General features: G+C 41.6%; 2 protein-coding genes across 2 annotated transcripts; both read right to left on the bottom strand.

Annotated features, from left to right (window-relative positions):
• Nucleotides 1–988: 988 nt before the first annotated feature.
• LOC135626616 (fructose-1,6-bisphosphatase, chloroplastic-like) lies at nt 989–4,614 on the bottom strand. The gene is made up of 3 exons (XM_065132049.1): nt 4,093–4,614; nt 2,101–2,497; nt 989–1,550 (listed from the first exon to the last, which is right to left on the bottom strand). Exons 1-3 carry the CDS (start codon nt 4,522–4,524, stop codon nt 1,150–1,152), a joined length of 1,230 nt encoding a protein of 409 aa, XP_064988121.1. The 5' UTR covers nt 4,525–4,614; the 3' UTR covers nt 989–1,149.
• A 234-nt stretch (nt 4,615–4,848) lies between these two features.
• Nucleotides 4,849–14,370, bottom strand: LOC135626614 (uncharacterized). The gene is made up of 8 exons (XM_065132048.1): nt 14,067–14,370; nt 13,536–13,761; nt 13,287–13,421; nt 12,763–12,985; nt 6,922–7,108; nt 6,519–6,703; nt 5,666–5,803; nt 4,849–5,347 (listed from the first exon to the last, which is right to left on the bottom strand). The coding sequence occupies exons 1-8, from the start codon at nt 14,353–14,355 to the stop codon at nt 5,219–5,221; spliced, it is 1,512 nt and encodes a 503-aa protein (XP_064988120.1). The 5' UTR covers nt 14,356–14,370; the 3' UTR covers nt 4,849–5,218.
• Between the last annotated feature and the right edge of the window lie 31 nt (nt 14,371–14,401).

The following is a 14,401-nucleotide window of genomic DNA, read 5'->3' as shown; positions in this document are numbered from 1 at the left end:
TTAGAATTATATTTGGGTATTTTGCTTTAAAACGTATTAGTTTTTATGTGAGCTTTTTTTAAATGATCAAAATTTTATTAACCAAATGCAATATAAATTCTGTGTAAGTCGAGTATAGCTTAGTTTGATTTCAAATGCAATTGGATAGTTTTATAATTAGAACATGATTATTAGATGATTAATGTTTTTTATTTTTTTAATATAATAATTCATTATTAAAAATTATTTTTTTTAAACTAATACTATTAACGAGTCTAATTTTTATCGGCTTCTACTAAACCAACCTAAACATCTATAAGACCACTAGATTTTATGGTGATTAGAATTATTTTTTATTTTTAAAATTTTTATCAAAATTATTTTTTTTAATATATTGTTTGATCGAATATAACTTGGTGAGCTTCCAATAAATCAGCTCAAACTTCCATCAAAACAATAGATGATTTGTATTGTTTTGATTATTCTTTATAAAATTTTATGTTAATTAATTATCAAAATCGAGATTTTCTTTTATGGGTACTTTGATTTGAATGTAGCTTAGTTCAATCTTAAGTATAATTTGCTAATAAAAATAAAATATTGATAGGATCTGATTTTAAGATTATTAATATTTTTTTTAAAATTCTGTGAGAATTAATAATATTAATTATCAAAATTAATAAACTTTTTGAATAAGTTCTTTGATGAAATATAATTTAGCTGAGTAACTTGATCAATTTTCACTAAATCAACTCAAAATTTCACAGAATTAATATGCCATGATTCTAATCTAATTTATATTGATTTTTTATTTATAAAAAATTTATAATAATTAATATCAAAATTAATTTTTTTGAATAACAATAGTGAATAATTAAAAACATTTTTATACAAGTGAAAAAAAGGGATGCTTCGTATCGACGGTGCCATTCCGTAAAAAATCAATGGTAAGAGATTTTTTGGGTAACATATTCAATTAATTATCAGATAATTGGGGACAAGACAACGATAAAAGAATGCAGGAATTGCCAATAGAGTTAGGTTCTTCAGAACGTAGAACATCGAGGAGATACTCATTTGCATACTGCAAATTCACATGTGTACAACATTTACAAAAAACCTTCAGTGAATATACCGAAAACACAACGCGATATCGATGAGCTATCAGCATCAGACATCATACCCGGGATTAATCTTCTGCTGAATGCTGTCATAGCTTTCTAACTCATGCATATCCTCCACGCTCCCCAGGAAGAGTGGAAGCCTTTGATGCAGCTCAACTGGCTGAATCGATAGGATCCTGGTTTTGCCATCGGAGCCTCTACCACCAGCATGTTCAATGAGGAAACTAAGAGGGTTGGCTTCGTAAACCAGGCGAAGATGATCTCTTGGGTTCATCACCACACCACCGTATATGAGCGTGCGATGGAAATCAGCAACCAGTGAGCAGACATAGCGAGCCGAGTACTTCTTGGGGAACTGCCCCTTCCCTTGTCGAACTGTGTCGATGTATCTCCTTAACCCATCAGGCCAGTCGAAGTAACGTGCATCATTCACAGAGTATATCTGCCCTGACATTAACATGCCGAACTGTTAGAGTCAAGGAGCAAATTTTTTATCAAAAGAAACTAACAATTTTTATGTTGATGTTAACAGAGTGTTGAGAATAAAAAAAATCCTGAAGTGCCGAAGCTATCGTCCTTTGTACAGATATGAAATAGAGAGAACAAACACAACCCCAAGATATGATCTGGATTCTTAATTTGCACATCCGGGAAGATATTGATTGCTTTTGTTTGGTCTCAACCAGAAAAAATGGAATAGAGTGGATGTGAAAAATGAAACTTGTTTTCCATCTTTACGACTGGCTTTTAGGCATTAAGCCAGTCATGAAAACAATAAATGCTTCAAATCATTAAACCATATTAATCCTAGTCAAATCTATAACTTGAACTCAAAAAAGAGAAAGATGGAAAGAGTGGAAGGTTAAAGATGAAAATGTTTTGGGTTTTCCTCTCTCAAATCCTAACACAAATAATAGTAAGTAACAAAGCAAACAAGGTTGAGCATTTTGACACTTTGGCTAAAGTTTTCTAAGCTATTAAACAGAAATAATCTTACCCCGGCGAGGAACTTGAATTGATGGATGTGTAAGAACAAACTCTCCGGTTGAGTGATCCAACATGAAAGCATGCGTGCCAGAACCAAAGCTGATGCAAAAGATTGTGGCGGATGAGTACAAGATGTAACCGGCAGCTACAAGCCGTTTTCCACTCTGCAGAGAATTGAGCTGTGCCTTCTCCTCTATGGGAAGATGGTCTAACTCAGCAAGTCTATTGTATACTCCAAATATGGTTCCAGTTGGGATGGACACATCGATATTGCGAGAACCATCTAAAGGATCGACAACGACGACGAATGGGCTGTGATCGGTTATCCAAACTGGAACATCATCTTCCTCTGATGCCATAACTGCGACTTTTCCAGATTTTCTAAGCGAGGCCAATATTATGTCATTCTGCAAAAGAAAGAAAGCAAGCTTTAAGGCAGATACAGCATGATGAAATATCCTGTACGATGTTGGAAAAGATTGAACCAGTCATTTAGATATAGCTGATAGTTCAAATCTGGGAAACCAAGGAAGCATTTTTGAATTCTCTATTATTTGTGTTATTCTAAACAAGGTTAAATGCAAATTATGTTTATCATAACAAACCTACCTAGGAAGCAAAGCATTTTTAAAAGTTTTGAAAGACTTGCAAAACTTTTGTAGAGCCCTTAATTCATCTTCTTCATTACTAGCCTGAGGAATTATTCTAATTATAAATACTTAAACTTCAATTAATGGTATTCTAATTGACTCTATTCTTGTAGTACCAATGGCCATCAATTTCCTTCCCTGCGTCCTACCTTTAACCTTTACATAAAACTCATTTGGCCAAAACTATTTCTACCAGATAGCCAGATAGCCACCGCTAAAATAACCCACTAAGAGGTGCAATTTTTCAGTATCCTTCCTTCAAATAGACTTAACCAAGATATTCCATGTAGTTAATTAGGTCATAAACTAAACAGAATAAGGAATTATCCAGTTTCATTTGTCACTTGATTTTAAGTTGGGATGCTTCAACCCATTAACCACAAACCCTAACACAGCCAAAAAGTTACATCTATAAATGAATTGCACACCATCATTTGTCAAAATTAACAACCATATCAAAATAATGAAGTATATCAATAACTAGTTACCATAAAAATAAGATCACAAACCCATCACTTCACAGGGGTTGTTATGTAGAAAATAATGCAAATTTGTTAACTATTTGTGGAACACACACATTCCCCACATTTATCTAGTACAACCTTTTATACACCCATCGACTGGCACTTTTCAAGTGACTCTTCTGGAATTCAAGCAAGGACTCAAGATAAACAACATTAGATGTTGAGACCAAGACAATGAAGGAAATTTGTCAACTTGTCATGGTATAGAGAAGAACAGAGTCACTAAATAATGATCTCAACTCCAGAGAAGTATGGATGCTAAAAACAAAGTTTTCATCAGTTGATTTAGTTACCTTCTTGTCCAAGGGGTAATAGTTATTTGCTGATTCAAATATGCTATGAGAATAAAACTTATGTTTCATTCACTTAGGAAACTACATGTTCTTTGTCCAAGGGGTAATAGATTCTGTGATATATAACTTATGTTTCATTCACTAACTACATGTTCTGTGAATTATGAAATCAAAAGAGAAGTGGCACAGAAAAACTTGTACAGGATAAAGACGTGACAGCCCCCTTAGGAAACTGTATACAGACTTGTCTAAGCTTCAATCTTGGAGGAAACATCCAATTGCTTCACAAAATTGAACATTGTTTGTTTCAAGAAACATCCATTTTTTTAATCTTCAAAGATGCTTTGTTTCTGAAGACAGCGAGCATTGCGAAGTCTAAAGCTATTCTCTTGGCAATCTAATCCAAAATAAAACTTGTTTCCCAAAACATGTTTTAGGAGATTGAAAGATCAAGTTTCTTGAGAACTTTCCCAATAAAAATTGAATCTTGGAAACCAAACCGAATTGATAGAAATGGAGGAGGAGTGGGAGGTACCGAAACGATGTCGAGCGGCTTGGGCGCGTCCCTCTTGGAAGAAGACGATGACGACGGGACACCTCCTCCGCCGTCGCGGCCGAGCTCGGCATTGAAGGGCGACGCTACCAAGGCGGCGATCCGCTTGCAGGCGTACTGGAGGTGGCATAACAGGACCACCAGGTCGTCCCCGACATCGGCGCCTCCTTTCCCAACGTACTCCAACAGGGTCGTGTAGCTCTCGCCGCCGGTAGAAGACGCCATCTCGGAGACGACCCTCGGGGAGCCGAGCGGCGGCCTCCTCGTGGCGCGGCCGCTGGAGGTGGAGAGGCTGCAGCCGAGGGGGCGGAGGTTACGGCGAGGCGGCCAAAGCACGCGATGGGGGGAGAAAGAAGACGGTGGGTGGTTCGGATTCGCGGCGGGAGGGGAGAGGAGGAGGGCGGGGGATTCCATCGATGGGCGGCACAGAAGTTGGGGAAGGATAAAGTTCGAGCTCGATGTGGTGATGGATGGGGAGGCCAAATCAAATACTACGAACGGATGCACTTAAGCTTCTCTGCGGGGCTTTTCCTTGCCGTTGGCTTCGTTGACATGACTATGAATGAATTTATGCAAATTAGTTTGATATTATTATTATTATTATTATTAATTAATTAATTAATTAATTAATTAATTAGACTTAAAATTAATGAATCGATTATCTCATCAGATTGGATTATAAAATTCGTACTTATTATGAGTATTAATTAAATTACAATATTTAAAATTTTATGAACATAAAAAAAAACTATATTTTTTATTTGCATACAATGAGCCTATTCAAACTGAGACTTGCGACCTTATACATAAGTTTGCCATCCTTGCCAACAAAGAAAAATGGATTTGCTCGTTACTACAGCAAACAAATAAGGATGATGATGATTAATATAATGATCAGAAGAGTTACAGTGAAATCCAGAGTATCTGACTAGTTTTTCCTTCACTCCATAAATGATCTTGTTGTGCTGCAAATGGTGATGGCATGGCACCTGTGTAATGCAAGATGTACGATGTGCCCCGTCTACCATGGTGGAGAAGTTGATGCAGGAAGAACTCGTCCACGAAGAACTGTCACCGGTCACCGTCGTATCGACGTTCTGCCGTCTTCTCAGAGGATGCGGAGCAAGAAGTTGGTGAGGTAGGCACCCTCCGGGTAGGAGGGGTCGATCGGATGGTCGCATGCGACGCCAGCTTGACGCAAGACTGTGATTCTTCTCCCTGCCATCGATGCAGCACCCTGAACAAAACAAAAGATTCATCGATTGCATGGATGAATCAAATTCTAGTTGTGCAAACAAATTATACATCATCGGTTCACTTGTTATCCAAGACACTCTATGTCATAGTTATGGCTTACTTGGTGAACGAAGTAGCTTCTGACTGTTGTTTTTACCAGATGGTTTAAAGTAAATGGAACTCGACATCGAAAAGCTTAGTAGTAATTAACCTGATCATGAAGCACCAAAATTCACTAGTATCGACTCTCATGTGAATGGTGAATGTTCCCATCATGTTTGTAATGTGAAAAAGCATGATACTTGAAGATGTAACTTGCCTGAAGAACACGCAGGAACAACCCACTCTGTGTCATAGCTCCAGAACATGAACATGTCATTAGTAGACCACCTCTCTTTGTGATTTGCATGGCCAATGAGTTCAGATTTCTGTACATGCCAGATGCACTTTGTAGCACCTACAAGGAACTCAACTTTTAGAAGAAAAAGAGGGGAGAGACAGGAGTGATAAAAGAAATATAAGAAAACCGATCGTCATATCATATTAAATGTCAAGAAAATGTCAGTCAAATATGTTACACTGGTAGATACTTTTCAGGGCTCACACACTTTGTTAGGAACCATACAAGATATATATCTAAGAGAAAAGAAAGTAAGTTCTAAAATTCAAGTAATTTAATTCGAAATATAAGCCAAGTAAGCAGGCTTTTCCTGCAAGAACTTCGAATTAGGTGAATATGCACATAAATGCAGACTAGATGAGCCAATGCTACTAATTTAACACACTAGCTATGCATGCGCATAGGCTGTATAGGAGGCTTGCTGGCTACATGAAGTGATGTTCCATCAATTATATAATATCTGCTAAGAGAATTTACTCCATCTCACTGCAAAGGGATGTGATAGTCTGTCACTCATTTTCTCAAGAATTTTACTAGATTTTTCTTAATGAAGTCAAACAAAAGTTAAACCTCAAGGTGTGTTTTGTGACTTCAAAATAACTTCACTTCTTCACTATGTTGGTAAGATGGAAAGATTAAATTGCAATGAAGTACCATGGCTAGATAACTCATTTATCGGCACTTATAAGTTCAGGTCAGATGTACACATAGTTAGAACTATCAGAAATTACCTCCTTGCATGCAAATTAACAAGCAACAGATTTCAGATTACCTTTCTTCGAGGTGCTAATTTTGGAGGGTCCAAAATTACCACATCCCATGATTCATTTCTGGCAGCAGCACCTTTCATGAACTCTGTTGCATCTTCTCTTAAAAATGAGATCCTTCCTGGATCCAATTTGTTGAGTTGGATGTTCTCTTTTGCAAGTTCCAAGGCAGGTGATGATGAATCAATTCCTGAAAACAAGCAGATTAATATAGTTAAACTTATCTTTTATTTAAGAAGCAATTTTAACAGTAACATGTGGCATTACATACAAACAAATGAATACTAATTGATACAAAGACTCGTATAAGTCAATTAATCCATCTAGAATTAAGATGGTACAAGTACGCTTAGCATCTTTCAAACAATATGAATTCACAATTAAGTTTATGGGCTTACAGTATTTTACCAATGACATCCTTTGCACCACCAAATGATGCATTCAATGCGAAACCACCACTATAACAGCAAACATCAAGGACTCTCCGATCTCTTGAAATAGATGAAATCAGTCGACGACTTTCACGCTGATCTGCATAGAACCCTGTTTTCTGTCCCTCTAGTGAGATTAAGTAACATATGCCATTCTCCATGACCTGCAAGCACAAGCTGCAAATCTTTAATGTAAACGCATGTTTGAAGTGGTAAACTAACAAAATTAAGGTCAATGACAAGTATTAGGCTGTACTGGGAGAAAAGTCAAGACAAACATACTTAACACGAGAAACATGAATGAGAAACATCATAACTAATGAAGTTATTCAAGTAGCAGATTTCAGATGATGTGCTCAATCACATATGTGCAAATTCTTATAAATGCCTACTTTTAAATAACTGCACAGGATAATATCAAGTAGAATAATTCTTAAAAAAAATGATGACACTGTAAATCTCTTAGAAATAAAATTTTAGACTTACAAAGAAATGGAACATCGTCAAGACTTTATATACAGGGCAAGTTTACAAATCATAGACCAGATAATTTTTCCTTAGTTAACAGGAGTGACAATGCATGAGCTAAACATATGAAATGGGACACCAAAAATATCTCCTGCAATCATTATGTCTGGAAATATGTGGTAACTCACTACAACTAAATGATTGAGAATATTGAAGTAGTGCTGCTTGGTCTGAGGATAAAGCATCATCCCCTAAAGGAAGGGATAGCTATATTCCTACAGGACAATTAAATAGTTTGAGACGACTGTCACGGACAAACTTCGAAACAGGATGTTTGATGTAATGCTTATGTATGTCCGTGTCTTTTGGTATGTTCATGCTTTGCACAACTTGTAGAGGGATGACCGAAGGCTTAATAGTCCCATTTTAGTTGAGTTTGGTGGTCGCTTTAGGCATGTAAATAAAGGTTATGTCATGTGGACACTTGTGAGAGATTTTCGGTCTGTAATGGACTATTTTGACCCTTTGTTGTGCAACTGTTTAGAGCTTGTAAAGTCTGTTTGTAATTTACATTGTCTATGAAGTGTTTTCGGAGATGTTTGCTTGTGGATCCCGAGTGAGGTGTTTTCTCTATCCCGTTCTCTCTTTTGTGGGTTCTAAGGGACCATGGGAGGCTTCGAGGAGGCTGACCTTTGCGGACGGACACGCAAGGGTACCGTACACCTTAGGCAAAACCAGCTAAGTCCGTGATAGATGGTATCAGAGCGGGACAAGCACTCATAGAAACACTTGGCATGCAAACGTGGGGGACCTAGCGGGGCTGCGTTGAGGGCAGTCAGCACACGCGCGATCGTTTGTGGGAAAAACGGGCATGGAGATGTAGGGAAAATGAGTCGCTCAGAGGAGCGGGCATCTGAGATTGGCATTCAGAGGAATGACCAACCCTTCGAGCGAGAGGCACCACGAGAACAAGCAAGCTTGGAAGAATACGGAGCGCACAAAGGTTGAGATGGCTGAGTTTGAGCTACGACTCAACGTTGACAACCATACTTGATGGTGCTCAAGGCAAGCGAGGCGCTTGGTAAAGAATGAGACCATGCAATGTGGAAGTAGTTGCTCAGCGACCGAAAGAGTTGTGCAAAGCTCACAGAGGTGAGGGGAATTGCTAACTCGAAGAATTCGGTACTCATGCATGGGCTTGTATGCGGACGATGGAATGTTCGCGGCCATCCCAAGACGATCGAAACTCGACGCCATGGAGCATTAAAACTTTCTCATTGGCATATGAAGGATACATCCGTAGGAGGTTGAAGTGTGTAGGAGTTCAGCATGTTGCTAGGCCTTGAGTAGTGCAGCGGGGGCTGTATTGACGTGGAGTCGCAATCTAGGAAGTGCGTTTGCAGGAGGCAGAACAATGCACAGTTTGTTCAGCAAATCGGAGTAGTCCAAGGGGATGGTGGTCTCCGAAACGAAGAGAGATGTTGCTCCAACGGGACAGTTATCCAGGAGGGATAAGTCTCGGCTCTCCAGAGGGAGAATTATGTGGGACGGACCGCACATGTTGAGGAGGAGTACCTCAACAAACAACAACTCCACGAAGCTCAATGGATCGAGCAAGCGGCGAGGAGTCGTCGCATGATCTCGCTTGAGAGAATGCATTGGTGGATGCATTGCGAGATCAATTGGGGGAGCGACCCAAAGCAACACAAATGAAGGCACACTTGAAGTTTATAGGGAGATCAGACTCAAGGGAGGGCTGACCCGTGGAATGTTAGGCGCGAGGGCCACATTCAACTCAATGCAAAACGAGGAGCGGAGTAACTTGGGTGTAACTTGGCAAAGTACCCAAGCCGCATGAAGGGAGCCAACATAGAAGATGAAACATGGAGCAGAGGCACAGTGCTTTCCTTGGACGGAGGTTAAGGACATGAACTCTTGCAGAGGCAAGAGCAGGATTATGATGTTCCATGGGTCCTTCATTCTATCGGAGCAGACTCATCTTGCATGGTGCCAAATACGAAGGGAGCTTCTGGGCATATGCACCTTATCTCGGAGAAGCATTTGATGGAGAAACTAAGGCGACTCAGCTTGCGGAGGCGAAGTTGGGTTCAGAAGGCCTTAGCACAGGGCAAGAGGACGCATAGGCGGGTACTCTTGAAGAATATGCCATAGTGTTGCCAGTCAAGTTGCTAGGCAGGAAGCGGTGCGCAACGGAGATTGTGCTGGTAGGAGCAGAGGCCCAGGATCCAGACAATGGTGCACCATTTTCAGCGAAGTCGGTGGACTTCGGGAGCTACTAGGTGACAGATTGTCCTAGAGCGATGCTTCATCTAGGTGTGACCCAAGAGTGGGTGGATGAAGGTCGATTGCCAAAGGAGCAAACAAAATCGAAGGTGGAACAGACCCTGCGATGTATTGGCAGAGGCCACATATGGAGGGATCACAATTCGAGTTCATCCCATAAGGATCAGAATGCAACAGAGATGTCACCAGGAGGCGACATGGTGCAGCGGATCGTGGTGGAATAGTTCATGGCAATGCGATACACACGACATAGTCCCGTGAGGGACTAGATCATACGGAGGTATGATCAGAAGCTACTGGAAGCTCCACTTCGGTGAACAACTCGATGACAAGAAGGGCTATGGATTCAAGGAATGAAGGCCATGGTACCGCAGAGGCGGGTCTTCCGTGCGTGCATCGAATTTTGCATCGGATGAAAGCCTTGGTCATCAGCATATGGGGGCTGTGTTCCACCAAGGGAAAAGTTCGAATGCAAGTACCAGTGAGTCCCAAGGGAGGGACTTGATCATGCAGAGGTATGATCAAAACAGCTGGAGAGTTGGACTACTCCAGAGCCCATATTCGCTTAAGGGAGCCCGACAAGTCAGAGGACAAGGTCGAGTAAGCGAACGTTGCTACCAAAGAAGCTAAGGAGAACAGAATCGATGCAAATCCTACAACGTGATGGCAGAGGCCATGCATGGGAGTTGTAGTTTGTCTTTCCATCGACCAAAGGGAGCTGCTTGGAGAACACAGAGGTGTTGAAGCAAGGGGTCGAAAGGGATGAGGAAGCGACGACGAGTCCAGAGGGACTTAGCTACCCAAAATCAAGTATCAGTTAGAATGAAGGTGGAGTTGGAGGAGTGCCACAGAGACATATCTACTGATCGTGAAGAAAAGGGATGCAGATGCGAGGCGACGGATAGTAGGGCCATGGGCATGGCAACGCCATGGTACCGCAGAGGCGGGACTTCCGTGAAAGTCATTGATCCCTTGCTCTCATGGAGGGAGAGCGCTTGGTCGTGAAAGGGACCGAGGAGGTGGAGCATACAGAGGCAAACTCCAAGTACCGAGACAAGGCTGAAGGGCAGAGGCCAAGGAACTTCGTAAGATCGGTGTCAACAAGCTTCGCATCAAGATAGCCGAAAGTGAAGGACTTCGGGTCATGCAAATGTGCACGACCAAGGAACGAAGCAGGTAGTACGCGGTGCTGTACCTTTGCTACTCAGTGGAGTAGACGACAGGGTTGATGGAGTAGACGGTACAATCCCAGAGGCGACCAAATCTATTAGAGAATTACTCTAAGTTGGGGTGAAAACTTTCTGCATTCCAGAAGTTCGATGACATTGAGAAGGTGAATCACAGTAACTAACTCAACGCAAGGAGTGCAAACACTTCAAGTTCTTCAGAAGTGTAAGCAAAGAGCAGGCGAAGGCTAGTAACCAGCTCGATGCATGGAGTACAACCTCGAGGAGGCGGGCGAAGTCAAGTAACCTTTGCCTACTCAACCCTTAAGAGAATGGGCGAAACCGAGTATCCTAATTCTCTTATGTATCCAGTAGAGGAGCTCTGCACAGGTTCAAAGACCCTTCGAAGATATTAGAAGACAATAGTTGTCAAATCCTCACCATTGGTGATCAGTGCTACTGAGAGTAGAGTATCCGCCTCATTTCCCAACAGAATGCCAATCGAAAGCGGAAGTGATGCGAATCTACTTGGAAGTGACAACTAAGTGAAAGAAGAGTCGATGAGTAAATTTTGTGGAGGAAGGACCAAAAACTTTGAAAGTTTGCGAGGTGATGCTCGTTAAAGCTCCAACAAGCATCCACCTAGTTCAAGCAGCATGAGACATTTGAGAGACTAACGTATAGTAAGGATGGTCTTTTCTTTCACCTGGAGGATCCGTAGGAATCAACAAGGATCAACACAACTCAACCAATCCCACACCAGAGTCAGAGTCAGTGGTGAGTTGAAGCAGCATGGCGGATCAAAGGTTCGACTACTCAAAAACAGCAGCGGAGAGCAGCTAGGAGCCAGGAGGTGCATTGCAGTTGAAGCAGAAGATTGAAGACTCAGCAAAAGCGAGGAGTTGCAGTGTCGGCAAAGGCTTCGGCGATGACGTCGAAGGAATAAGTGGGGGAGAATGTCACGGACAAACTTCGAAACAGGATGTTTGATGTAATGCTTATGTATGTCCGTGTCTTTTGGTATGTTCATACTTTGCACCAAGGTCCGTAATATCGTACCGTACCGTACCGGAGTTTCGACCTGGGCTCGGTACCGGTACGGTACGGTATACCGAGCGGTACACCCAGGTGTACCGCTCGGTATATTTAGGCGTGTCGAGCACTATAGCAGTGCTAAAGTGCTACAGTGTTGCTACAGTGTCGGAACGATAACAGATGGTCCGCGTATCGGAAGCCTGTCGGACCGGTACGTACCGCCCGTACCGGGCAGTACGGTCCGGTACTGCAGACCATGCTTTGCACAACATGTGGAGGGACGACCGAAGGCTTAATAGTCCTATTTTAGTTGGGTTTGGTGGTCGCTTTAGGCTTGTAAATAAAGGTTATGTCATGTGGACACTTGTGAGAGATTTTCGGTCTGTAATGGATCATTTTGATCCTTTGTTGTGCAACTGTTGAGAGCTTGTAAAGTCTGTTTGTAATTTGCATTGTATATGAATTATTTTCGGAGATGTTTGCTTGTGGATCTCGAGTGAGGCGTTTTCTCTATCCCGTTCTCTCTTTTGTGGGTTCTAAGGGATCATGGGAGGCTTCGGGGAGGCTGACCTTTGCGGACGGACACGCAAGGGTGCCGCACGACTTAGGCAAAACCAGCTAAGTCCGTGACACGACGACGGTTAAAAAAATAAAACCAGCACAAATGAAACTGTCATTCTGTAACAAAGCTATATATATTGTCAAAGAATGATATTTAAAAAAAAAAGAAATACATTTATTTCCAATTTCATTACTGTCCATACATTATTTTCAGAAATTATGACAAAATTTATCAAAACTGGATCCTAAAAAACAAGCAGCAATTTGAGAGCTTGATGTTATACCTTTACTCTTCCAGGGCATGAAGAAGAGCTAGGGTCTCCTTGATATGATATTTCGAGTCCTTCTTCTTTCAGAATATCAATTGAAGGTCTCCACTTTATATGGTTTACATTTCTGACTCTGCCAACAAGGAACTCAATTTCCTGTTTATATTTCTCGATCCATGCAGCAGATGAGGCTATTACTGCAACATCGCCAAAAACGTCCACAATTAAACCTGACAACCTGCATTCATCTATCTAGTGATCATGAAAAAGCCAAGTTGGACAGCCCTCCACAAACACTTAAAGCATCATTATGAAGAAATAGATAAATATAACTTGAAAAAGTAAATGAAAGAAGCATAGAAATCAAGATTCTGAATATATCAAACACAAATTAAGTCAATATATCCCGTTTTGCAACTTATATAGTTCTAATAGTTTTATCGGTTGAAAATGTCAATAGATGAAGAACAGAGCCGAAAGCATGCTATATTCTGCTGCATTGACGGAAAGCTTTAGAAGCTACAATATGGATTTCCTACCTATCCCCCTCACTGTTCACTAGACGATATACATTTGTTTCATCCGAAGGAAGTCCCATGCTCTGACGTAAATCTACAGCAGCATCAAGTCTTGCTTCAAGCAGCTTCTCCATGTTCAGTGCATAGCTTGGATCCCTGTGAGTTCATCAAGAAAAGAAAATGCAGGTGCATTAAGCTGACAGGAGGCTGGAGTGCAGAGGCCTCCCTGCTGACAAAGCAAGCATTGTTTGTGCAGGGCAACATAGTTACCTTGCCGCCTCTTCTTCTAATTGCATTAGTCTGACACAGAACATTGACACCGAATTGTACATACCCCACCCTATTGCCCTCTCTGATCCATCTGCTACCAGAACAGCATCGCCTGTCTTAGGAGGAGGCCTACCGATGATTCTGTCAACTGCACCGCTGTAAACCATGGGATTTCCATTCTTAAAGACTTGTGTCTTCCCTTTCTTTAAGACAACTTTCGCCAAACCTGATAAATCACACAGCTTCGTAAGCAATTACCAATAAGCATGATCCTTTCTACTGCAGAACTTCCATCAGTAGCTTAAGGTGCAAACAGAGCTGACGATGAGGCAGTGAGAAAGACCACCTCAGTCCCACTGGAACATAACATCGAACAGGACACGTGTTCGAATTCTTCACATCAAATAGGACGACATATTCAATTTATGAAAGGAAGTGATTTTAGTCGAGCAAATCATCAAACAGCTGGAGCTCGAAAGAAAGCGAGATCAAGAAGCGGAAATAGTAGCCGCAGGGAGAGAAAGGGATGACCTTTACGGTTGGCGGCGACATCTTCTAAGGTGGTGGTAGCGCCGGCGGTGGGCGAGGAAGAGGAGAGGAGTGCGGAGGATGCAGGACGAGAGGGGATGGCTCTGGGTTTTATGAGGCGAGCGGGGAGGAGCTGCATGCGAAGCATTACTGGGTCGGAACCGAACACACTTGCTGACCTCAGTGTGCTGTAGTAGCTCTTTGCCACTTCGTCGGTGCTGCCTAAGGTTTTGATGTACTGGAGTATCGAACGGATAAGAGAGACAGAGAGAGAGAGCCGGTCCCACAACATTCGTGGGCTCCAACGTAAGGTGGTGGGCTCCACTAAACCCTACTTA

Source organism: Musa acuminata, chromosome BXJ2-11, assembly GCF_036884655.1.
Source record: "Musa acuminata AAA Group cultivar baxijiao chromosome BXJ2-11, Cavendish_Baxijiao_AAA, whole genome shotgun sequence".
NCBI lineage: Eukaryota > Viridiplantae > Streptophyta > Magnoliopsida > Zingiberales > Musaceae > Musa > Musa acuminata.
This window is presented reverse-complemented; position numbering and strand designations above follow the sequence as displayed.

Bases quoted from the DNA above. Each gene is read 5' to 3' on its own strand.
- LOC135626614 (XM_065132048.1), bottom strand. From the start codon at position 14,355: ATGTTGTGGGACCGGCTCTCTCTCTCTGTCTCTCTTATCCGTTCGATA. The intron at 13,762-14,066 runs GTCATCCCTTTC...GTGATTTATCAG, and splicing joins TGTCGCCGCCAACCGTAAAG to GTTTGGCGAAAGTTGTCTTA. The intron at 5,348-5,665 runs GCAAGTTACATC...TGTTTTGTTCAG, and splicing joins TGTTCCTGCGTGTTCTTCAG to GGTGCTGCATCGATGGCAGG.
- LOC135626616 (XM_065132049.1), bottom strand. From the start codon at position 4,524: ATGGAATCCCCCGCCCTCCTCCTCTCCCCTCCCGCCGCGAATCCGAAC. The intron at 2,498-4,092 runs GTACCTCCCACT...TTTCTTTTGCAG, and splicing joins AGCCGCTCGACATCGTTTCG to AATGACATAATATTGGCCTC. The intron at 1,551-2,100 runs GTAAGATTATTT...TGTTAATGTCAG, and splicing joins AATTCAAGTTCCTCGCCGGG to GGCAGATATACTCTGTGAAT.